This window comes from Heterodontus francisci, chromosome 1, assembly GCF_036365525.1.
Source record: "Heterodontus francisci isolate sHetFra1 chromosome 1, sHetFra1.hap1, whole genome shotgun sequence".
In the NCBI taxonomy this organism is placed as follows: Eukaryota; Metazoa; Chordata; class Chondrichthyes; order Heterodontiformes; family Heterodontidae; genus Heterodontus; species Heterodontus francisci.
Window position 1 is genome coordinate 171,007,528 of NC_090371.1, and position 26,201 is coordinate 171,033,728.

General features: G+C 44.5%; 1 protein-coding gene across 1 annotated transcript in view; it reads left to right on the forward strand.

Moving 5' to 3' along the window:
- Positions 1 to 1,153: 1,153 nt before the first annotated feature.
- The window catches only part of LOC137373571 (lysosome membrane protein 2-like), a 73,399-nt gene continuing 48,351 nt past the window's right edge, over positions 1,154 to 26,201 (forward strand). Inside the window, exons 1-2 of the mRNA XM_068038534.1 lie at positions 1,154 to 1,371; positions 19,673 to 19,830. Coding sequence (XP_067894635.1) covers positions 1,249 to 1,371; positions 19,673 to 19,830 — 281 coding nt within the window. The 5' untranslated portion in view covers positions 1,154 to 1,248. The remainder of the gene's footprint in view (positions 1,372 to 19,672; positions 19,831 to 26,201) is intronic.

Genomic DNA, 26,201 nt, shown 5'->3' on the forward strand with positions numbered 1-26,201 from the left:
TTGTAACTAATTGAAAGTATTCAGTTGAGTAAAAATTCAGCATTGTACTGACTTTGAGGACCACACCCACCCAATCCAGCAGGTAGCAAGTCCTGTTGCAGGAAGTTGCAGAGGTCTGTGGCATCCCACCTGAAGAAGGACAACCTCTTCCAGTCTTACTGCTCAAAAAGCTCCAAGAAGATGACTATCTATACACACTGTGTGCTGGATGTGTCCTCCAGCATGCAGCCCCCCCTTACCTGTTATCTTCTGAGATGCCCAACTGCTCGGTGTTAGTGGTGGTTGCTGAGGCTGCTGTTGCTCCTTCTCCTCCAAGTCTTGCTCCAGCCCTCTGTACTTTAGCTATTGGACTCAGGCGAGAGCTGGATTAGGGAGGGGCCCAGTTCGAGTTGCCAACTCTGGTCAGACAGATTCCTACAGGTTTCATCAATGATCTCCCACCTCATCAACAGCCTTTTTTCCAATCCCCCAAATTTTTCTAACAACTAAATAAATTGAGAGAAAATGAAGAAAACAAGTAATTTTACATGCCTATAATTCTTTCTGGGTTGCTCACAGCAGTGTTCTGGAGATTAACCTTTAATTCCTGGGGACTCCAGAACAACCCTGAGTTGGCAACCCTGGGCTCTTTGTTAACTTTTTCCCATAAATGCTGAGTCTGTGTGAAATGCTGAAGGTTGGCATGTGTGAATCAGAGATAAGAAAAAGTGTTCTGATGAAGGGTCACTGACCTGAAACGTTAACTCTGCTTCTCTTTCCACAGATGCTGCCGGACCTGCTGAGAATTTCCAGCATTCTTGTTTTTAATTTCAGATTTCCAGCAAATGCAGTATTTTGCTTTTATTATATAAGAAAAGTGGGATTGCTGGAGATCTGAAGTAAAAACAGAAAATGCTGCAAATGCACAGCAGATCAGTCAACGTACTTCTAACAAGAGGGCGCGTTTGAAATTTTAAGCAACATCTGTTTCTTTTCCAGATGCTGCCTGTCTGTGCATCTGCATCATTCCACGTTCCAATCTGTATCATTGAGTACTTGCTCCGGCGCGTGCGTGTTGATTGTTTGTCAGTGCGCAGCCGCAGGGCGGGGTCTGTGTGCCCGGGCAGAATTGCAGTGGCTGCGCGTGAGCTGAGCTGCGATTGGCTCGGAGCCGCCTGTCAATCAATCTGCTGCCGGAGAGTGACACTGGCAGCAGTATTGTTGCTGCAGGTAGTTGACGTGTCCACATTGCCCCCTTCAATTTTTACAATGGGTATTCGGCCTGCAGTCACGTACACGATTGGCATCCTTAGCATTATCTTATTAATAGTGAGCATTGCTCTCCTCGTCACTAACGTCTTCCTTAATGTCGTCGAGAATTACGTTAAGAAGGTAAGGTCTGGGATTATGAACATTTTTTGTATTACATATCGAGGAGGGAACACGCGTAGGATTGCATTCCGTTTTGCTAATTCTCATTTCCACCTGTTTTGCATGCTCCTGGTGATGTGACATTGATTGTTTTTGGTTGATACTGACACCAGGAAATTATCAATAGGGGCCGCTACATCAATGTATACCTTGTATACAATGGATACTTTTGTTATTTATTGGGCTTTGTCCCAGACTTAGACACAAGCAGACACTTAAATACAAAAGAATATTCTGCTCAATTAAGTATGCTGCACAACAAGCCTGGAGTGGAAAGTATACAGTGCAGAATTGGTGATTAAGACCTGGAGAAAATGTTGTTTATTGTTTCTAAAGGCAAAAGTGTAGTTCAGTTGGGTGGCTTAATGTAGTTTTACTTTCATCTGTTTTTCTACTGCTGTGTCGTTTATACAATTGGGGATGGACAATGCAATTATCAGAGTTTTGGCAGTTGGAATATTTTGGAATTTTTTTTTTTAAGAGATACAGCACTGAAACAGACCCTTCGGCCCACCGAGTCTGTGCCGACCATCAACCACCCATTTATACTAATCCTACTCATCCCCACCTGTCCCTATATTCCCCTACCACCTACCTATACTAGGGGCAATTTATAATGGCCAATTTACCTATCAACCTGCAATGTTGAGTCATGCTGCTGGGCTGACACATGATTCCTGTACAACAATTTATGTTCATAAAGTTCCTTTGATGTTTAAAATCCCAAGGTGCTTCACTAATGAAAATAGGTAAAGAAATGAGTGCTGACCTGTGGAAGGAAGGATTAGGAGGGATAACTGAAAGCTTGGTTTAAAATATTTAGTTGTGAGATGGTTTTCTTGAAGGAGGGGTACAGGGGTCTAAGGTGTTTCAGAGGGCAAGGCTAGAGCAGCTGAGAGTCAGCTGCGAATGGTGGGGTGAAGGGGAAGATATACAAAAAGCTGGAGTTCCATAACTCTGTTTCATTTTAAGAAAAGTCTTTGTTGTATGAATTGGGGGAGGCGGTGGCATAGTGCTAATGTCACTGCACCAGAGACCCAGGGTATTGTTCTAGGGATAAAAGCAAAATACTGCGGATGCTGGAAATCTGAAACAAAAACAAGAAATGCTGGAATCACTCAGCAGGTCTGGCAGCATCTGTGGAAAGAGAAGCAGAGTTAACGTTTCGGGTCAGTGACCCTTCTTCGGAACTGACAAATATTAGAAAAGTCACAGATTATAAACAAGTGAGGTGGGGGTTGGGCAAGAGATAACAAAGGAGAAGGTGCAGATTGGACCAGGCCACATAGCTGACCAAAAGGTCACGGAGCAAAGGCAAACAATATGTTAATGGTGTGTTGAAAGACAAAGCATTAGTACAGATTAGGTGTGAATATACTGAATATTGAACAGCAGCAAGTGCAAACCTGAAGAAAAACAACCTGAAAAAACAGTGGGTAAGCAAACTGAACAAACTAAGATGAAATGAAATAAATGCAAAAAAAGATTGTAAAAAATGTAAAAAGGAATGTTAAAAAAAAAAGGAAGAAAAAATAACTAAAAATGAAAGTAAAATGGGGGGCTGTCATGCTCTGAAATTATTGAACTCAATGTTCAGTCCGGCAGGCTGTAGTGTGCCTAATCGGTAGATGAGATGCTGTTCCTCGAGCTTGCGTTGATGTTCACTGGAACACTGCAGCAATCCCAGGACAGAGATGTGAGCATGAGAGCAGGGGGGAGTGTTGAAATGGCAAGCAACTGGAAGCTCAGGGTCCTGCTTGCGTACTGAGCGGAGATGTTCCGCAAAGCGGTCACCCAGTCTGCGCTTGGTCTCCCCAATGTAGAGGAGACCACACTGTGAGCAGCGAATACAGTATACTACATTGAAAGAAATACAAGTAAATCGCTGCTTCACCTGAAAGGAGTGTTTGGGGCCTGGGATAGTGAGGAGAGAGGAGGTAAATGGGCAGGTATTACACCTCCTGCGATTGCAAGGGAAGGTGCCCTGGGACGGGGACGAGGTAGTGGGGGTAATGGAGGAGTGGACCAGGGTGTCGCGGAGGGAACGATCCCTTCGGAATGCTGACAGGGGAAGGGAGGGGAAGATGCGACTGGTAGTGGCATCACGCTGGAGGTGGCGAAAATGGCGGAGGATGATCCTTTGGATATGGAGGCTGGTGGGATGAAAAGTGAGGACAAGGGGAACCCTTGTTCTGGGGACATGGGTTTGAATCCACCATGGTAGAAGGTGGATTTGAATTCAATTAATAAATCTGGAATTTAAAAAAGCTAGTCTGATGATGCCCATGAAACCATTGTTGTTTGTCATAAAAACCCAACTGGTTCACAAATGTCATTTAGGGAAGGAAATCTGCTGCCCTTGCCTGGTTGACACTTAAATACGCCTGAAATGGCCTAGCAAGCCACTCAGTTGTATCAAACCACTACAAAGTCAATAAGGAATGAAACTGGATGGACCACCTGGCATCGACCTGGGCACCAGAAATGACAATGGCAAACCCAGCCCTTTTGACCCTGGAATGTTCTCCTTACTAACATCGGGGGCTGTACCAAAGTTGGGAGAGCTGTCCCACAGACTAGTCAAGCAGCAGACATAGTCATACTCCCGGAATCATACCTTACAGACAGTGTCCCAGACACCTCCAGCAACATTCCAGGTATGTTCTGTTCCACTGGCAGGACAGACCCAGCAGAAGTGGTGGCACAGTGGTAGTTGCCCTGGGAGTCCTCAGTAGCGACTCTGGACCCCATGAAGTCTCATGGCATCAGGTCAAACATGGGCAAGGAAACCTCCTGCTGATTACCACCTACTACCCCTGTTTCCCACCCCCCCCCCCCCCCCCCCTGCCGTTGGCTGATGAAACAGTGCTTCTCCATGTTGAACACCAGTTGGAAGAAGCACTAAAGGTGGAAAGGGCACAAAATGTTCTCTGGGTGAGGGACTTCAAAGTCCATCACCAAGAGTGACTCAGTAGCACCATTACTGACCAAACTGGCTGAATCCGAAAGGACATCGCTGCTAGACTGGGTCTGCGGCAGGTGGTGAGGGAAAAACATACTTGACCTCATCATCACCAATCTGCCTGCCACAGATGCATCTGTCCATGACAGTATTGGTAGGAGTGACCACCGCACAGTCGTTGTGGAGACAAAGTCTTGTCTTGTGTCATCGTATTGTGTGGCACTACCACTGGGCTAAATGGGATAGATTTCGGACAGATCTAGCAACACAAAACTGGGCATTCATGAGGCGCTGTGGGCCATCAGCAGCAGCAGAATTGTACTCAACCACAAGTCCTGCCACATCCAGTCGTAAATGGTGGTGGACAATTAAACAACTAACTGGAGGAGGAGGCTCCACAAATATCCCCATTATCAGTGATGGGCGAGCCCAGCACATCAGTCCGAAAGATAAGGCTGTAGCATTTGCAAGCATTTGCAACCATCTGCAGCCAGGAGCACTGAGTGGATGATCTATCTCGGCCTCCGCTTGAAGTCCCCAGCATCACAGATGCCTGTATTCAGCCAATTCAATTTGCTCTATGTGATATCAAGAAATGACTGAAGGCACTGGAGACTGCAAAGGCTATGGGCACTGACAATATTCCGGCAACAGAAGACCTGTGCTGCAAAACTTGCTGTGTCCCTAGCCCAGCTGCTCCAGTACAGCTACAACACTGGCACTTACCCAGCAATGTGGAAAATTGCCCTGGATGTCCTGTGCACAAAAAGCAGGACATGTCCAACCCGGCCAATTACCACCCCATCAGTCGACTCTTGATCATCAATAAAGTGATGGAAGGTGTTGTCGGCAGTGCTATCAAACGGCACTTGCTTAGCAATAACCTGCTCAGTTGCTCAGTTTGGGTTCTGCCAGGGCCACTCAGCTCCTGACCTCATTACAGCCTTGGTCGAAACATGGACAAAAGACCTGAACTCAGAGGTGAGGTGAGGTGAGAGTGACTGCCCTTGACATCAAGGCAGCATTTGACCAAGTATAGCATCAAGGAGCCCGAGCAAAACTGAGGTCAATGGGAATCGGAGGGGTGGGGGGGTGAAACTCTCTGCTGATGGAGTTGTACCTAGCACAAAGGAAGATGGTTCTTGGAGGTCAATCGTCTCAGCTCCAGGACAGCACTGTAGGAGTTCCTCAGTGTAGTGTCCTAGGCCCAACCATCTTCAACTGCTTCATCAATGACCTTCCTTCAATCATAAGGTCAGAGATGGATATGTTTGCTGATGATTGCACAATGTTCAGCACCATTTGCGACTCCTCAGATACTGAAGCAGTCTGTGTAGAAATGCAGCAAGACCTGGACAATATCCAGGCTTGGGCTGATACGTGGCAAGTAACATTCGTGCCACACAAATGCCAGGCAATGACTATCTCAAACAAGAGAGGATCTAACCATCTCCCCTTGACATTCAATGACATTACGATCGCTGAATCCCCCACTATCCACATCCTGGAGGTTACCATTGACCAGAAACTCAACTGCAATAGCCACATAAATACCGTGGCTACAAGTGCAGGTCAGAGGCTGGGAATCCTGCGGCGAGTAACTCACCTCCTGACTCCTCAAAGCCTGTCCACCATCTACAAGGCACAAGTCAGGAGTGTAAAGGGATACTCTCCACTTGCCTGGATGGGTGCAGCTCCAACAACACTCGAAGCTTGACACCATCCAGGACAAAGCAGCCTGCTTGATTGGCACCTCATTGACAAACATTCATTCCCTCCAGCACCGACGCACAGTGGCAGCAGTGTGTACCATCTACAAGATGCACTGCAGCAACGCACCAAGGCTCCTTAGACAGCACCTTCCAAATCCTGACCTCTACTACCTATAAGGCCAAGGGCAGCAATTGCATGGGAACACCCACTACCTGCAAATTCCCCTCCAAGCCACACACCATCCTGAACTGGAACTATATCGCCGTTCCTTCACTGTCGCTGGGTCACAATCCTGGAACTCCCTTCATAACAGCACTGTGGGTATACCTACCCCACATGGACTGCAGTGGTTCAAGAAGATGGCTCACCACCACCTTCTCGAGGGCAATTAGGGATGGGCAATAAATGTTGGCTTAGCCAGCGACGCCCACATTCCATGAACGAATAAAAAAAAATATTTGATATTGTGCTGTGCTGAGCATCCAGCTGAGTCTATAACAGATGATAAATGGATACCAGTTACTTAAAGCCTGTATATTTTTATTAACGCTGCCAAACCTTAAAATTAGAGCTAGGCCATTCAGGGGCGATGTCAGGAATCACCTTTTCACACAAGGACTAGTGGAAATGTGAAACTCTTTCCAAAAAGCTGTTGTGGGTGGTCAATTAAATTTGAGAAATGAGATTGATGGATTTTTGTTAGGCAAGGGTATTAAAGGTGACAGAACCAACGCAGTTAAGATACAGATCATCTAATTGAATGGTGAGATAGGATTGAGGGGCCGAATGGCTGCCTCGTGCCCATGTGTTTCTAACAACTAACTGAAAAAGCATTGGCAGAGGAAACTTCTAATGTTTCACTGGGGAATAACAGGTTTATTAGCCTCTTCCAGTGCAATATAGTATATATTTTCTGAGAGAATAGTTGGGTTTTACATAAGATTTGTTGAAAAACAATAAAAAAGAATAAAAGGAAACTTGCGAATGGCTGTGAATTCAAAGCGACCATCCCATTACCTCCTACAGTGAGATCCATTGAATTCAAAATTCTGGCTCAAGCATGTCATACTTTCCACTATAGACCGGAATTCTTCATGGTAAATAAAAACCATGATTATAAGCAGCTTTGAGTTCACAATCCTGCATATTTAGTAATCTATTATTTTGTGTTTTTTTTTAAAAAGGGATGCAGCTAAAGAATTTGGAGAGGTCGCCTTGGCCCCATGTTGATCGGGTGTGTGGTGTGTGTGGTGTCTGCTAGTTATTGTAATATTTCATACCATTATAAACAAATATTGCTGCATGCTTTATGGTCAAAAGTGGAGTCTGAAACTAAGCAGCAACACTTGTATTTATGTAGTACCTTTAATGTAAGAAAATGTCTGAAGGCATTTCACAGGAATGTTATCAAACAGGATTTGACAATGGGCTGTAGAATTGAGCAGAACGGCATGGCCCTATGCGTAATGGGAAATATAACCAAGTTAGGAATAGTAGCTTTGCTGAGCTTTGATAGTATGATTTTAAGTGGCAGAAACCTCAATGAAATAGTTAAAAGTAAAGGCAGAGAGTGTGAGATTGTAAAGACTAGCCGACACTGGTAATTGCAAGGACATCTGTTCTTTTATGGCCTGATTGTGTGACTCCCTGTGGTTTGAAACAAATGGACTCCTGTGAAACAAATGCTGTCCATCCCTGTGTGAGTGATAATAAGGAATGAAGGGCCTCTCTTATCTTCGTGTACTGTCACTGCTTGATGTAGTTGCAGACTGCACAAAGCACTCAGGAATGCAAACCTGATAGAGATAGCAGGATGCGCTGCAATTAATTGTCACAAGGTAGAGACAGAACTCATGATCAATGTAGGGAGTGAGACCAGAATGTTTATTGATGATTCCTATGCTCTTGCTAATTATCTTGCTTGTCTAATTCCTTTTATCTTGCTTGTGTAAAACGATATTTTATTAGTAACAAGTATGTATTGAGAATAGAGTGTATTGTTAACCTAAGTAACAGATGTACTGCATGTCACCACATGGGTGAAGTTGAATTAGAACATAGAACATAGAAAAATACAGCACAGAACAGGCCCTTCGGCCCACGATGTTGTGCCGATCCTTTGTCCTCTGTCAAGGACAATTTAATCTATACCCCATCATTCTCCTTTATCCATATACCTATCCAAAAGCCTTTTGAAAGTCCCTAAAGTTTCTGACTCAACAACTTCCCCGGGCAAGGCATTCCATGCCTTGTACCGCACTGATTGGTTAAACAAGGAGGTGTAGCATGAATCTTAATGTATAAACAGTAGTATCTGTATCACAAACGGTCACTTACTCTGGTGGACCCGACAGACTCTGTTGGAGTCAGTGCCGCCGTGTCAGAGTAAGTCAGCCGGCTAAATGCGCAAATAAAGTAATTGATTTTACCTACACATCTGACTCGGTATATTTACTGAACCAGACTGAATGCAAAAAGAACTCAGATTTACAGGCCCACAGAGATATTCGGGCATGTGACCAAAAGCTTAATCAAAAAGAGAGGTTTTATGGAGTGTCTTAAAGGAGGAAAGAGAATTAGAGAGGCAGAGGGGTTTAAAGAGGGAATTCCAGAGCTTAGGGACTAGGCACCTGAAGGCATGGCCACCAATGGTGGAGTGATGAAAATCGAGCATGCTTGAGATCAGAATTAGAGAGCAGATACCTCGGAGGGTTGGAGGAAATTGTAGAGATAGGGAGAAGCGAGGCCATAGAGGGATGTGAGAATTTAAAAACTGAAGTGTTGTTTAACCAGGAGCCATATTTGGTCAGTGATGAATGGATGGGACTTTGTGCGAGTTAGGACATGGACAGCAAACTTTTAATGACATCAAGTTTATGAAGGGTAGATTGTGGGAGACCAGTCAGGAGTGCATTGAAATAGTCAAGTCTAGAGCTAACAAAAGCATGAATGAGGGTTTCAGCAGTAGATGCACTGAGGCAGGGGTGGAGTTGTGTGATGTTACGGAGGTAGAAGTAGGCAGTCTTAGTGGCGCATGGATATGTAAATAATAGCCAGTGAGGAACCCCATTCGATCACTAAACATAGTGTTCTTTACAATTGGAAGGATGCAGCTTGATTGTATTGAGCAAACAGAATAGTAAATTCAAACACTTGAGGTCATAAATATAAGATAGTCACTAACAAATCCAATAAGGAATTCAGCAGAAGCTTCCTTATCCAGAGTGCTTGGAATGTGGAACTTGCTTCCACGTATAGTGGTTAAGATAAATAGCAAAGATGCATTTAAGAGTAAGCTGCGTAAGTAGTTGAGGGAGAAAGGAATAGAAGGATGTGTTGATGGGATTAGATAAAGTAGAGTTGGAAGGAGGCTTGTGTGGAGCAAAAACATTTGGGCCGAGTGGTCTGTTTCTGTGTTGTAAATTCTGTGTAAATGACAATGATTTTTATTCTAATGTTAGTTACCTTATTAAACAAAATTATAAATTGCAGAATTCATCCGAATCATATTGTCATTAGTTTCATTTGTGCGATCATGTGACTGGTGTCACTTAGATGAGTGAAAAAACAATTTAAAATGTTGTAGGTGCTACCTACCCCCCTGAAACAGGTCCACGTTTGTGCTGAAGCACTGGTAAAGGGACATGTTTTAGGGGAAGAATGCTTACAAAGCCAAAATTGATATCCTGTAAGTAATAACACATCACACTCACTGAATCTCACTGAAGCCAATCTTGTTGGCAAAAAGAACTCATTGTTGTGCTTGCTTCTCAAACAGAAAGTAATTAAAATGGTGCCCACTTTAAAGTTGCATTGTGGTTTTTGTTCCGTCTTCATGGCTAAGCTGTTTTACTTTTAGATTTTTGTTAGGCTCATTATTTCTGTAATAAATGATTAACTATTTCGGCAAGTACAATAAGTAGTGTGGAAAAGTTTAATAACTGCTCCAGTTGATTGGGGTGGGGGTGGTGGAAATAAGGACCTTGTTTATTTTTATATTGTCGAAGTAAACTAAACTGGGCTTTTCCCAATAGCTTAGCCAGTTTCATCCAAGGAGTAGCAGAGCTGTAGAGGTCATGAAGTCCCTAGCTTCAATTGTGAGTTTGTAGTGTCACTACAGTTTTCCTTGAAGTGGTGCATTAGGATAGGTTATTGTTTTTAACCATTGACAGAAGTGTTTGTGTAGCTGTCTTAAGAAAAGAATTGGGCTCAATAGTCGTGCCCCCCATGATTGACTGGCCTGCTAACACTCATCAAAGCTCAGATGTGAATCGTGTCTTATTTGGGTGAGATGTTATAGAGTACTACATACGCTGCAAGAATTAAATGTCGTCAGAAGGGGGAGAAACTCGGATGGGGAATAGGAAGTTTCACAAATTTGAGCTGTAAAAAGCATCCTTGTGATTTAGGAAAAAAAATTAACAGGAAAATGTTTATTCATATGGAACTATACTGTGAAGGACACACCAGTGTAATGTTCCTCATCTTAAAATGAAGCATGACATAATGAGTCAAGTAACCAGATCTCTCAAGCAAATGCTGTGGTTGTGTTCACATAGTTCAACTGACTGTAGAAATGCTGCTAGCTGGATAGATACTCAGAAACTCACCACCATTACATGTCCTCTCCACAAGCTGCATTGTATCGTCCTAGCACAAATATGTGAGAATATAAATCTTAATCAAGAGCAGTTGTAAGAAGACCATGCAGTTGATTTTAGTAAAGTAGAATGAGTAATATAATTCTTCAATCAAATTTACATGTTAGCCACTGGCCAGTACTTTTTTAAAGTGGTCATTAAAACCGCTTTACACTTTTTAAAAGAAGAATCTCGATTAATAAGACTTTTTTTGTCCTCCTGATTCTAATCTGAACAATAACATTCTCCCCAGTCTTTCTCTCTCAAGTCTCGCACATTACATTCATAATGCCATAACAAATGTTGTACCGTGTACATGAAGTGATCCTTCATCACATAATGTGTGTGTTGTCACTAACACCATGTGTATATATCTCTGGAGATGTGAAGGCCAGGGAAAATTGGATTATTTTTGGTCCACTCGCTGTGTGTCTTTTAAATTGGGATTCTCATCCTAGTGATCAAATACATTTGAACACTTTCTTCCTTTGACTCCAAGGTAGGTGAGTGCAACTTTTCATTATGTCAACTTGAATGATTAACTAATTGACTAATTAAATAAAAGGGTGCACAGAGATGGCAGGGCCAGCGGTGTGTTGCAACTGCAGCATGTGGTAATCTGTGGAATGCACTGCAGTCCCAGACAACCATGTCTGCAGTAAGTGTCTGCAGCTTGCACGACTTCAGCTCAGAATTGTTGAGTTGGAGACTGAGTTGCAGACATTGCGGAGCATCAGGGAGGGGGGGGGGAGTTACCTGGACACTTTGTTCCAGGAGGCAGTCACACCCCTTAGTGCAGGGAGGTGATTAGAGATGGCCAATGGTCAGGGATAGGAGGGTGTGACTGCGAGTGAAGCAGGTAGGGGAAATAAGCAGGTAGTGATGGACGAGCCTCAGCCTCTGACCTTGTCCAAAAGGTACGAATTCCTTGCTACCTGTGTGGATGAAGAGAAGGACTGCAAGGTGGATGAGCAGACTGACCATTGGCACCATGTCAATGGTAGTGATAGGAGACAGTATAGTCAGGGGGAGAGATACTGTTCTCAGTAGCCGCGACCGGGAACTCTGACGGCTATGTTGCCTGCCCAGTGCCAGGGTTATGGACGACATCTCGCAGCTGGAGAGGAACCTGGAGTGGGGGGAGGGGGGTGGGAGGGGAGGATTCAGTTGTCGTGGTCCATATGGGAACCAATGACATAGGTAGAACCAGAAATAATGTTCTGCTTAGAGAATTTGAGGAGTTAGGGTCCAAACTAAAATGCAGAACATCAAAGGTAATGATCTCTGGATTGTTACCTGAGCCACGTGCAAATTGGCACAGGGTCAAGTAGATTAGAGAACTAAATGTGTGGCTCAAAGAACGGTGTGGGAAGAAAGGATTTCTATTCTTGGGGCACTGGCATCAGTTCTCAGGGAAGAGGGAGCTATTCCGTTGAGATGGGCTTCACTTGAACCGGGCTGGAACCAGATTCCAGGCCAATTGCAGAATGAGTGCTGTGGAAAGGGCTTTAAACTAACGGGGGGGGGGGGGGGTTGGGTAAAGGGAAATCTAGAAATCCAAAGAGAGAGGTCAGGGCATTGGAGCAGGATTGTGATTTGGGTAACTCCCAATAGGAAGCGACAGGGAGTTTAACAAAAATTGTACATTGGCAAATAAGGTTATTACGGGGAATAGAGGTTAAAAAAATGAAATTAAAGTTCCTTTATTGGAAAACACGAAGCATCTGTAATGAAATAGATGAACTGGTGGCACAAATAGAGGTAAATGACCTGGATGTAATTGCCATTACCGAGACATGGTTAAAAGGAGCTCAAGGTTGGGAAATGAATATTACAGGGTTCACAATATTTTGGAGAGCAAGACAGAATGGCAAAGGAGGAGGGGTAGCCCTGATCATAAAGGATGACATATGGACATTAATAAGAAGGGATCTGGCCTCAGAAGATCGTGAAGTAGGATCGGTTTGGGTGGAAATTAGGAATAGCAGGAGTCAGAAAACACTGGTGGAAGTAGTTTACAGGCCCCCTAACAAGTAGTTATATTATTGTACAGAGTATTAAATGGGAAATTATTGGAGCATGTAAAAAGGTAATGTATTAATTGTGGGGGAGTTTAATCTGCATATAGACTGGGACAATCAAATTGGCAACAGTGGTGTAGAAGATGAACTTGTAGAATGCTTTTGTGACGGTTTCTTGGAGCAATACATTGTAGAACTGACTAGGGATATAACTATCTTAGATCTCGTATTGTGTAATGAAGCAGGGTTAATAAGCAATGCCATAGTAAAAGATCCACTGGGAAATAGTGATCATAATACCATTGAATTTCATGTTGCGTTTGAAAGTGGCACATTTCAATCACAAACAAGAGTCTTAAACTTAAACAAAGCCAATTACAAAGGTATGAAGGGAGAACTGGCTAAGGTTAATTGAGTGCAAGGTATGGTGGTAAGTGAACAGTGGGAAACATTTAAAGAAACAATTCAAAGGGTTCAACAAAAGTACATTCAGTTCAAAAACAAAAACTCATCAAGAAAGACCCATCCGTGGCTCACTCAGGAACTTAGAGAGTATTAGACTAAAAGAAAAGGCTTACAATGTTGCAAAAAATAGTAGCAAGTCTGAGGATTGGGAGTGTTTTAGAAACCAGCAAAGGGCCACCAATACTTGCTGTATTTCGTGCAAACATAAGAATAGGCCTAAGTCAATCTTCCTTGGCCCTGAAAAGTGCCCAGTCTACCTCAAATTACCCTGGAAGGGTAATGTATCCCAAACATTTGAGCAACAGTTAAAGCTAGCTGTTTCATGCTGCTACTGTGCAGTTGCAACATGTGTGGTGTTCGCCACTAACAGGATGCTGCCGTCAAGCCAAAAATACTTTCTGCCTATCACACAAATGAATAATGTGATATGTGAATTTCAGTGCTAGTGTGATGCTAGGTACATAGGCCGTACGTCCCGAAGACTGGCGGATCGTAGCAAACAGTAGGGGTGTGCAAAGGAAACCTAACGCGAGCCCGAATTCCGGACCCGGAAGTCCAACCCCACCCGACCTGAACCGGGCACATGTCGGGACCCGTCGGGTCGGGTGGCAGGCCTTTACATCAGTACATGGGTAAAGGCCTGCTACCCGACGGGATCTGACAGCATGTGTCGGGTTTGTGTCGGATCGGGCTTCCGGGTCCGGCATTTGGACTTGGGTCGGGTTTCCTTTGCACACCTCTATCAAACAAAGTGACCCTTTCGCTGTTCACAACGGGCAAGGCATGGGCTGTACCCAACCAGCCCGTACTTGCAAAACTCAAATCACAGTGTCCAATATTAGATGTGATTCCATAATTGGACAACATTTGCTCAATAATCCACAGTGTGCTAAGAATTATGCTGACAACCAATTTAAGCTTGTCAGTAGGGCTCGCAGTGTGGCGCATTTGCGTGTACTGGAAGCTACATATATTAATACACAGGGCCCTGTTCTTTGCAGACATATGTGCAAACATTGCGCCTGTTTCAGCTGAACAAAATAATTGAAAGCCATTTGCTGGTTCATTCCCCAGGGCAATGCCTTGACCAATCAGTGTCAAGCTGACTGTTATAAATTTCAAACAAAGCCTGGCAGTTAACTGTCAGTCACCATAAGCTGGTACATTCTCCATGGTAATGCCTCTACCTATTCACTTGCCAACCAATCAGCATTCTCTTTACGTGCAGTATAAGTAGTTGTTTTCCCTTGCATTGATTATTCTTGTGGATTGTCCTGATGAGTGAAAGACAAAAAGCTTCAACAACATGTCTCTATTTTCAGCAATACTCAGGTTCTATACTACGAAATGACTATTTATTTATTTCCATCTTGTTCTGGATGAAACTGATCTCTTTCCTTTGCGCTTAAAGCTTCAGTACTGATGGAGGCAATGGAGCTTTGTACTTGGCATAAAACCCATTGTTTTGGTGTGTAAATAAGAGGTGCTGTGAAAGAATCAATCTAGATGCAGGAAGGAGAGAGAGAGGTACACCAACAAGCAGAAGCCAGACACTTTCCCATGGGCAGGAAGACATAATTCTGAATTTTGAAAGTCAAAGCAAATAGACCAAGAATTTGATAGAATAAAAAATAAACAAAGATGGAATCTTATTGATGCTAACCTGGGAAAGGGGAGCTGTGGGAGGAAAGATGATTGTACGTTTGCATAGCTCTGTGGAGAGCCGGTATGGACTTGATGGGCCAAATGTCGTCCTCCTGTGCCATAAATGATTCTTTGACTCCATACTCCTTGGTAAGTAGCCACAAATGTTTAAAGTAAAAATATTTTATCATCTGTTCATTAACATGAATAGGATGGGAATAGAGGGATATGGTCCCCGGAAGTGCAGAAGGTTTTAGTTTAGGCAGGCATCAAGATCGGTGCAGGCTTGGAGGGCCGAATGGCCTGTTCCTGTGCTGTACTGTTCTTTGTGGAAAAATCAAGAAAAAAACAAAATAAACTCTTATTCCAGGTTCAAACTGCTTAAAACTAACCTGCTGGCTAGGACAGTACACTTGTCCTCAATGCCCCCAGTTTTGGGATGGAAAAACTAGCTAGGATTTGTCTTGTTTTGTAGATGTAAAATATTTTTTTCGGGATTGGTTGTGGTGTTCTTTGCGTCAAATAACTTGCTGGGACTTGTTATCTGATCTCTCCTGAAGATGGTCTCTTGAGTGAAATATCAGATTTCCAGAACCAGTAGAAACTTAAAAAAAAAATGTTTTAACAGAATTTAAGCAGTGCTGGCCAGACTACATTTATCGTCCTTCCCTAGCTGCCCCGAATGTGGTGTTTGGCCACCTTGAACTGCTGTAGTCTTCATGCCTACGGTGCTCCTACAGTAGTATTAATTTGGTCAGGCATTTCAGGATTTTGACCCAGCACCAATGAGGATGAATGTCCATGCCAGGATGGTGTATGACTTGGAAAGCAACTTCAGAGGTATTCTTCTGATATTGCTGTTCTCGTCCTTCTCTGTGGTCGAATTCACACAGTTGGGTGGTGTTGTCGAAGCTTCATGAGTTGCTGCAGTGCTTCCTGGAAATCTTTTTTTATTCATTCATGGGATGTGGGTATCGCTGGCTAGGTCAGCATTTATTGCCCATCGCTAATTGCCCTTGAGAAGGTGGTGGTGAGCTGCTGCCTTGAACCACTGCAGTCCATGTGAGTTAGGTACACCCACAGTGCTGTTAGGAAAGGAGTTCCAGGATTTTGACCCAGTGACTGTGAAGGAATGGCAATATAGTTCCAAGTCAGGATGGTGTGTGACTTGGAGGGGAACTTGGATGGGAATATTTGTGGGGCCACCTCCTCCAATTAGTTGTTTAATTGTCCAGCACCGTTCACGACTGGATGTGGCAGGACTGCAGAGCTTAGATCTGATCCATTGGTTATGGGATCACTTAGCTCTGTCTATCGCATGCTGTTTACGCGGTTTGGCACGCAAGTAGTCCTGTGTTGTAGCTTCACCAGGTTGACACCTTATTTTGAGGTATGCCTGCTGCTGCTCCTGGCATGCCCTCCTGCACTCTTCATTGAACCAGGGTTGTTCTCCTGGCTTGATGGTAATGGTAGAGTCGGGAATATGCCGGGCCATGAGGTTCCAGATTGTGGTTGAGTACAATTCTGCTGCTGCTGATGGTCCACAGCGCCTCATGGATATCTAGTTTTGCATTGCTAGATCTGTTCGAAATCTATCCCATTAAGCACTGTGTTAGTGCCACACAACATGATGGAGGGTATCCTCAATGTGAAGGTGGGACTTGGTCTCCACAAGGACTGTGCAGTGGTGACTCCAGCCAATACTGTTATGGACAGATGCATCTGTGCCAGGCAGATTGGTGAGGATGAGCAGGTATGTTTTTCCCTCTTGTTGGTTCCCTCACCACCTGCCGCATACCCAGTCTAGCAGCTATGTCCTTTAGGACTTGGCCAGCTCAGTCAGTAGTGGTGCTACCGAGCCACTGTTGGTAATGGACATTGAAGTCCCCTACCTAGAGTACATTCTGCACCCTTACCACCCTCAGTGCTTCCTCCAAGTGGTGGTCAACATGGAGGTGTACTGACTCATCAGCTGAGGGAGGGCGGTAATCAGCAGGAGGTTTCCTTGCCCGTGTTTGACCTGATGCCATGAGACTTCAGTTTTGCATTGCTGACCAGAGTCAATGTTGAGGACTCCCATGGCAACTCCCTCCTGACTGTATACCACTGTGCTGCCACCTCTGCTGGGTCTGTCCTGCCGGTGGGACAGGACATACCCAGAGATGGTGATGGCAGTGTCTGGGACATTGTCTGTCTGGTATGATTCCGTGAGTATGACTATATCAGGCTGTTGCTTGAATAGTCTGTGGGACAGCTATTCCAACTTGGGGGCGGTGCAGTGGTTAGCACTGCAGCCTCACAGCTCCAGGGACCCGGGTTCAATTCTGGGTACTGCCTGTGCGGAGTTTGCAAGTTCTCCCTGTGACCGCGTGGGTTTTCGCCGGGCGCTCCGGTTTCCTCCCACAGCCAAAGACTTGCGGGTTGATAGGTAAATTGGCCATTGTAAATTGCCCCTAGTGTAGGTAGGTGGTCGGGAATATGGGATTACTGCACGGTTAGTATAAATGGGTGGTTGTTGGTCGGCACCGACTCGGTGGGCTGAAGGGCCTGTTTCAGTGCTGTATCTCTAAATAAATAAAACTTTGGCACAAGCCCCCAGATGTTAGTAAGGAGGACTTTGCAGGGTCCACAGGGCTGGGTTTACCGTTGTCGTTTCCAGTGCCTAGGTTGATGCCAGGTGGTCTGTCCGGTTTCATTCTTTTTTATTGACTTCGTAGCGGTTAGATACAACTGAGTGGCTTGCTCGGCCATTTCAGAGCGCATGTAAGAGTCAACCACATTGCTGTGCGTCTGGAGCCACATGTAGGCCAGACCAGGTAAGGACAGCAGATTTCCTTCTCTTTAGGACATTAGTGAACTAGATGGGTTTTTACAACAATCGACAATGGTTTCATGGCCGTCATTAGACTAGCTTTTAATTCCAGATTTATTAATTGAATTCAAATTCCACCTTCTGTTGTGGTGGGATTTGAACCCATGTCCTCAGAGCAATACCCTGGGTCTCTGGGTTACTAGTACTGGTACATACTGCAGCCACTGTACATTCCTGGTTTGAGAGATGGGTATTGAATCCAGTGGTAGGGTGCTGATCATGCTTTATTTTGTCCTGGTTTTTGTTGATCTTGAGTCTTGTGCCTGCATCCATTTGGGGAAGTATTGAGTATTTCATCATGCTCCTGACTGAGCCGTGTAGATAATTGAGTGGTGGGGGTGGGGAGGTTGATGCAATGAGTCATGCTGCTGTGTTGGGCTGGGGGCCTTGGTGAGTGCAGAAGGAGAGAGAAGTAGAGTCATGATACAGCATATTCACCCCCTGCCCTGTTCTTGCAGTTATATTGTTGATATGGCCATTCCATTTAAGGTCAATGGTGACCTCCAAGATGTTGATTGTGGTGAATTCAATGATGGGGTCATTGAAAGTCAAGGGGAAATGTTTGGCCTTCTCTCTTATTGCAGATGGTCATTGCCTATCACTTGTCAGACTGAATGTGGATATTGTCTATGACCTACTGCAGGCTAGCATTGGCTGCTTCATTATCAAAGGAATTGTGGAACTGAATACAGGAATTGTCAATCAATAGCCCTACTCCTGACCTTTATGCTGCAGGAAAGGTGGTTGATGAAGCATCTTATTATCAATGGGCAGAAGGTGTTTTCGTGATAAACTCCTATAGTAATGTCTCCTGGATCTGTGACAGCTGGCCTCTGACAAGCACCTTCTTGCATATGGGCTATGACTCCAACTGCTGGAGGGTTTTTCCCCGTGACCTCAGTTGTGCTAGAACTCCATGATGCTGCGCTCTTGTCAACCATTGCCTTGATATTGAGAGATGTTAGACTTGCATCACCACTCTGGCATTCATTCAGCTCTTAGGTGCATGGTTCTCCAAGGGCCAGTTTAAGGTGTGGAGCCAAATGCTTCGATCAGAATCCAAACTAAACTTTGAACAGATGTTGCTTGACATTTTATTTTTCTTTCATAACTTTGCTGATTATTGGGATGCTGAAAGAGTGGTAAGCGGCTGGATGACATTTATCCTTTTTCTTATAGAGACTTACCTGGGCAATTTGTCATATTTTCGGATAGAGATAATGGTCATGCTTGAATTGGAACAACTTGACTGGGAGGCAGTTAGGTCTAATATGCAAGCCTTAAGCACTACAGCCAGGATCAACAACCTTTGCTGTGTCCATGCATTGAGCCTTTTCTTAATATCACATGGACTTCAGTCAATTCAGTTCAACCCTTGCTCAGAAGCATTGAGGTTACCCTGGCTAATGTTGGCTAACTCAATGCAAGAAAGATTTGAAAATGTGGCTTTCTGTTCTTGTAATTTAATTATTCACTGTCTGTATCTGATTTTATAAATCATTTTAACATAATGTATTCATTACAGTTGCTTAAATTCTTCCCTTTCTGCCACCACCCACCCTCCCCAATCTAAGCCTTTCCAGTACTTGAGCAACTGCGAGACAGTTGCAAGTTTGACCGGGATTGCTTTGTTTCCACATGCTTCTCCCACTGGTGGGTACATTTCCTCCGTTTGTCGGTTACTTTCATTTCACAACAGTACTTGCCAAATCGGGATTTCACTGTAGGAAATTGAACATAGAAGTTCATATTTCTTTCACTTAAAAGAATGTCATGCTAATCAGGATTGTCTAAAGCTGACACTTCATATTCGTGTTCCTATTGGATTGTGCATTTAATCTATTCCTTGTTGCTTTAACAATAGAATATAGAAATAATGACTCCTATTTTACAGATTTTCCCCATCCATGTTGCTATCCTGTCACTTGCTTGTATCTTTTTGCAGGAAGTACAACTGAGGAATGGTACGACTGCCTATGAGACTTGGAAAAATCCTCCTCCACCAATTTACATGCAGTTTTACTTCTTCAATGTCACAAACCCTGATGAAGTGCTAAATGGAGGAAAACCTTTTCTTGAAGAAAAAGGCCCTTATACTTACAGGTATTTATTTTATTTTATTTAGAGATATAGCACTGAAACAGGCCCTTCGGCCCACCAAGTCTGTGCCGACCATCAACCACCCATTTTATACTAATCCTACACTAATCCCATATTCCTACCACATCCCCACCTGTCCCTATATTTCCCTACCACCTACCTATACTAGGGGCAATTTATAATGTCCAATTTACCTACCAACCTGCAAGTCTTTTGGCATGTGGGAGGAAACCGGAGCACCCAGAGGAAACCCACGCAGATACAGGGAGAACTTGCAAACTCCACACAGGCAGTACCCAGAATTGAACCCGGGAGCTGTGAGGCTGCGGTGCTAACCTGTGCCGCCTGCCGATAAATGAAATTCTAGTCTGTTTAACTGAAAGCTACTTCAATATGTTACTTAAAACTTTTTGTACTTTTCATAGATTTGGAGAAAATCTGCTTTTTATTTTACTGCTATGTTAAAAGCAAAATAAAAATATGGAATGAGGAAGACTATTTGGTCCCTGAAGTCTGCTCCTTCCATAGACCATGTGTATAGTGTGTGCCATTGAGTACTCCATCCAATGCATTCAATCTCCTGAAAGCTGCATTAGTTTCTCCATACATGCCAACCCAGGAAAAGCTGATAAACAGCTTAAAAAAAAGCTGATAGTGCCCCAAAAAAGCTGACCACTCAAAAGCAGCCCTGATATTTATAAATCTGTGGCATATGAAGACAAAGTTACAAAAGCTTGTAATTTAAGATATAGGGATACACAATGTTCCTTCACTTGTTATTGGAGGGAAGGGAAAATATATGCTCCTGAAAGCCTGACGGGAGAAAGACAAATATTAAATGCATGGTTGGGGCCCTGACCTGCTCTTGTAGCCGCAGCATTTATGTGGCTGGCTCAGTTTAGTTGCTGGTCAATGGTAACCCCCAGGATGTTAGTGGGGGATTCCGTGATGGTAATACCGTTGAACATCAAGGGGAGATGGTTGGATTCTCTCTTGTTGGAGATGATCATTGCCTGGCACTTGTGTGGCGCGAATGTAATTTGCCACTTTTCAGCCCAAGCCCAAGCCAGGTCTTGCTGCATATGGACACGGGTCGCTTCATTATCTGAGGAGTCGCGAATGGTGCTGAACATTGTGATCAGTGAACATCCTCACTTCTGACCTTATGATTGAGGGAAGTCATTGATGAAGTAGCTGAAGATGTTTGAGCCTAGGACTCTACACTGAGGATTTCCTTACAGTGATGTCCTGGGACTGAGATGATTGACCGACGACAACCACAACCATCTTGGTTTCTGCTAGGTATGACTGCGACCAGTGGAGACCTTTCCCCCTGATTCCCATTGACTTCAGTTTTGCGAGGGTTCCTTGATGCCACAGTCAAATGCTGCCTTGATGTCTGAGGCAGTCACTCTTACCTCACCTCTTGAGTTCAGCTCTTTTGTCCATGTTTGGACCAAGGCTGTAATGAGGTCAGGAGCTGAGTGGCCCTGGCGGAACCCAAACTGAGCGTCACTGAGCAGATTATTGCTAAGCAAGTGCCGGTTGATAGCACTATCGATGACACCGTCCATCACTTTGCTGATGATTGAGAGTAGGCTGATGAGGCGGTAATTGGCCGGATTGGATTTGAACTGCTTTTTGTGTACAGGACATACCTGGGCAATTTTCCACATTGTCGGGTAGATGACAGTGTTGTAGCTGAACTGGAACAGCTTGGCTAGGGGCGCGGCCAGTTCTGGAGCATAGGTCTTCAGTACTATTGCTGGAATGTTGTCAGGGCCCATAGCCTTTGCAGTATCTGGTGCCTTCAGTCGTTTCTTGATATCATGTGGAGTGAATCGAATTGGCATCTGTGATGCTGGGGACTTCAGGAGGAGGCCAAGATAGATAATTCACTCGGCACTTCTGGCTGCTGATGGTTGCAAATACTTCAGCCTTGTCTTTTGCACTGATGTGCAGGGCTTCCCCATCATTGAGGATGGGGATATTTGTGGGGCCTCCTACCCCTGTTAGTTGTTTAATTGTCCACCACCATTTATGACTGAATATGTCAGGACTGCAGAGCTTAGATCTGATCAATTTGTTGTGGGATCACTTAGCTCTTCCTATTGCATGCTGCTTCCGCTGTTTTGCATGCATATAGTCCTTTGTTGTAGCTTCACTGCATTGACACCTCATTTTGAGGTATGCCTGGTGCTGCTCTGGCATGCCCTCCTGCACTCTTCATGGACCAGGGTTGATCCCCCAGCTTGATGGTAATGGTAGAGTGGAGGATATGCTGGGCCATGAGGTTCCAGATTGTGGTTGAATACAATTCTGCTGCTGCTGATGGCCCACAGCACCTCATGAATGCCCAGTATTTCGTTGCTAGATCTGTTTGAAATCTATCCCATTTAGCACTGTGTTAGTGCCACACAACATGATGATGGGTATCCTCCATGTGAAGTTGGGACTTTGTCTCCAGAAGGACTGCGCGGTGGTCACTCCTGCCAATGCTGTCACGGACAGATGCATCTGCGGCAGGTAGATTGGTGAGGACAAGGTCAAGTATGTTTTTCCCTCTTATTGGTTCCCTCACCACCTGCTGCAGACCCAGTCTAGCAGCTATGTCCTTTAGGACTCGGCCAGTCGATCAGTAGTGGTGCTACCAAGCCACTCTTGGTGATGGACATTGAAGTCCCCCACCCAGAGTACATTCTGCACCCTGGCCACCCTTAGTGCTCAACATGGAGGAGTACTGATTCATCAACTGAGAGGGGGTGTCGAGGATGGTGGTGGTGGTAGTAGTGGTAATCAGCAGGAGGTTTCCATGCCCATATTTGACCTGATGCCATCCCTTCATGGGGTCCAGAGTCAATGTTGAGGACTCTCGTCTGTGTACCACTGTGCAGCTACCTCTGGTGGGTCTGTCCTGTTGATGGGACAGGACATACTCGGGGATGGTGATGGTGGTGTCTGGGATATTGTCTGTAAGGTATGATGCTGTGAATATGATTATATCAGACTGTTGCTTGCCTAGTCTGTGGGACAGCTCTCCCAATTTTTGCACAAGCCCCCAGATGTTAATACGGAGGCCTTTGTAGGGTTAACAGGGCTGGGTTTGCCGTTTGTCATTTCTGGTGCCGAGGTCCATCTGGTTTCATTCCTTATAGACTTTTCTGTAGCAGCTTGATACAAATGAGTGGCTTGCTAGGCCATTTCAGAGGGCATTTAAGAGTCAACCCAAAACTTTGAATGTTTCCATTTTAAATATGGGTGCATTTTGGATAATTTTTAAACACCTCACAATTTTCTCTTTGTTGACTTAATGATCTAAGTCACATTTTGGATTTTCCAGCAGAGCAACCTTCAGCCAAAGTCTATAGTTACTTAGAACATCTCCCTTTTCTTTTCTCTCTCCCCTTTCCAATGTTCCCTTTACATTTTCTGTAGTCTGTATTGGGCAGACTATAATCTCCTGTGAACATTCTGTTTTCGTGCATGGACATTTAAAAGTCACAACTTACATTATGCTTGAAATTTCTCACCAATGAACTGAAGACGTTGTGAGAGGCCAGTTTATTTCAACATGTGGTACATTCCAGACTGCTGTGTGGCTTTAGAGGGAACATTGCCCCTATTTCCTTCCTTCACCCCCAGCCAGTTCAGAGGCATTCCAACTCATCTGGTCATAGCTCAGAGACCTCCTTCCCTCTCCTGTCCCTGCTACTGCTAAGGAAAGTGATTTGGGCAATGGTATGTTGCAGGCAAGAACTCATGTTCCTGGGAATATTCTCAACCCTAATATGCTGCAGCCGGTATCCCTTGCATTAGCTGTAATACTGATGGGAGCGGCCAATACTTCTGTTCGCAAACACTAATAGGCAGGCTGTGACCTCAGGGCACGAGCATTTATGTTTCTCTCTGTTCCTCAAAGTCGAACAGTGCAAAGCTCCTAAGTCTACATCATCTTTGGAATACTTTCATCTGACTAAATGCTCCCATCATCTGTATCTGCACTTTGCCGTTGATCCTTGCACTCAGTTCTTTTTTGTTTCTTCTTTGAATTGGTTGCTTCAGTTTTTTTTTTCCTCCAGTATCTGGAAATTAGAACATTTAGGCATGATTCTAAGTACTGAAATGAAAGACTTTGGTATTACAATACAAAGTGCTTTTTTTAAAAGAGTACTTGTTTTAGCCTAAATCTAAGTGGCATTGGTGATTATCTGGCAAATTCAGTTTGTTTTTACTGACTGAAAGTTGTTGCACTGTAAACAGGGTTTTGTTTTCATGACTCATGCCTTTAACAAAAGCCTACTTCTCTGATCTCGTGGTTCTTGCTCAGCAGGAAACATATTTATTGTGATGGTTGATACTTAGCAAATTCTTCCACTGACTTAATTTTCCCTCTTCCTCCCACTCTACAGTGAATGCAGACATGCGGGTCATGGTGTTGTCTGTCATGAGTGAACACTAACTTGTCAACTGTTAAAACTTTTCTCCAGTTCTAACAATATTTTTTTTCAATAAATATTTCTCATGATTGGTTCTTTTTAATATTTTCTATATAGTTAATATGGTTTGCCTAAGAATAACATCTATATACTTTTATAAAAGCAAAATACTGCGGATGCTGGAAATCTGAAATAAAAACAAGAAATGCTGGAACCACTCAGCAGGTCTGGCAGCATCTGTGAAAAGAGAAGCAGAGTTAACGTTTCGGGTCAGTGACCCTTCATCGGAACTGACAAATATTAGAAAAGTCACAGGTTATAAGCAAGTGAGGTGGGGGTGGGGCAAGAGATAACAAAGGAGGTCTAGATCGGACCAGGCCACATAGCTGACCAAAAGGTCACGGAGCAAAGGCAAACAATATGTTAATGGTGTGTTGAAAGACAAAGCATTAGTACAGATTAGGTGTTAATATACTGAATATTGAACAGCAGCAAATGCAAACCTGAAAAAAAACAGTGGGTAAGCAAACTGAACAAACTAAGATGAAATGAAATAAATGCAAAAAAAAAGATTGTAAAAAATGTAAAAAAGAATGGGGAAAAAAAAGGAAGAAAAAATAACTAAAAATGAAAGTAAGATGGGGGGCTGTCATGCTTTGAAATTATTGAACTCAATGTTCAGTCCGGCAGGCTGTAGTGTGCCTAATCGGTAGATGCGATGCTGTTCCTCGAGCTTGCGTTGATGTTCACTGGAACACTGCAGCAATCCCAGGACAGAGATGTGAGCATGAGAGCAGGGGGGAGTGTTGAAATGGCAAGCAACCGGAAGCTCAGGGTCCTGCTTGCGGACTGAGCGGAGATGTTCCGCAAAGCGGTCACCCAGTCTGCGCTTGGTCTCCCCAATGTAGAGGAGACCACACTGTGAGCAGCGAATACAGTATACTACATTGAAAGAAGTACAAGTAAATCGCTGCTTCACCTGAAAGGAGTGTTTGGGTCTTGGGATAGTGAGGAGAGAGGAGGTAAATGGGCAGGTATTACACCTCCTGCGATTGCAGGGAAAGGTGCCCTGGGATGGTGACAAGGTGGTGGGGGTAATGGAGGAGTGGGCCAGGGTGTCGCGAAGGGAACGATCCCTTCGGAATGCTGACAGGGGAAGATGTGACTGGTAGTGGCATCACGCTGGAGGTGGCGGAAATGGCGGAGGATGATCCTTTGGATATGGAGGCTGGTGGGGTGAAAAGTGAGGAAAAGGGGAACCCTGTCACGGTTCTGGGAGGGAGGGGAAGGGGTGAGGGTAGAGGTGCGGGGAATGGGTCGGACACGGTTGAGGGCCCTGTCAACCACAGTGGGGGGAAATCCTCGGTTGAGGAAAAAGGAGGTCATATCAGAAGCACCGTCATGGAAGGTAGCATCATCAGAGCAGATGCGTCGGAGACGGAGAAACTGGGAGAATGGAAAGGAGTCCTTACAGGAGGTAGGGTGTGAAGAAGTGTAGTCGAGGGAGCTGTGGGAGTCGGTGGGCTTATAATGGATATTAGTAGACAACCTATCCCCAGAGATGGAGACAGAGAAGTCGATGAAGGGAAGGTAAAGGAAGTGTTGGAGATGGACCATGTAAAGGTGAGAGAAGGGTGGAAATTGGAAGCAAAGTTGATAAAGGTTTCCAGTTTGGGGCGGGAGCAGGAAACGGCACCGATACAGTCATCAATGTACCGGAAAAAGAGTTGGGGGAGGGGGCCTGAGTAGGACTGGAACAAAGAATGCTCGACATATCCCACAAAAAGACAGGCATAACTAGGACCCATGCAGGTACCCATAGCAACACCTTTTACTTGAAGGAAGTGCATGGAGTTGAAGGAGAAGTTGTTCAATGTGAGAACAAGTTCAGCCAGGCGGAGGAGGGTGGTGGTGGATGGGGATTGGTTGGGCCTCTGT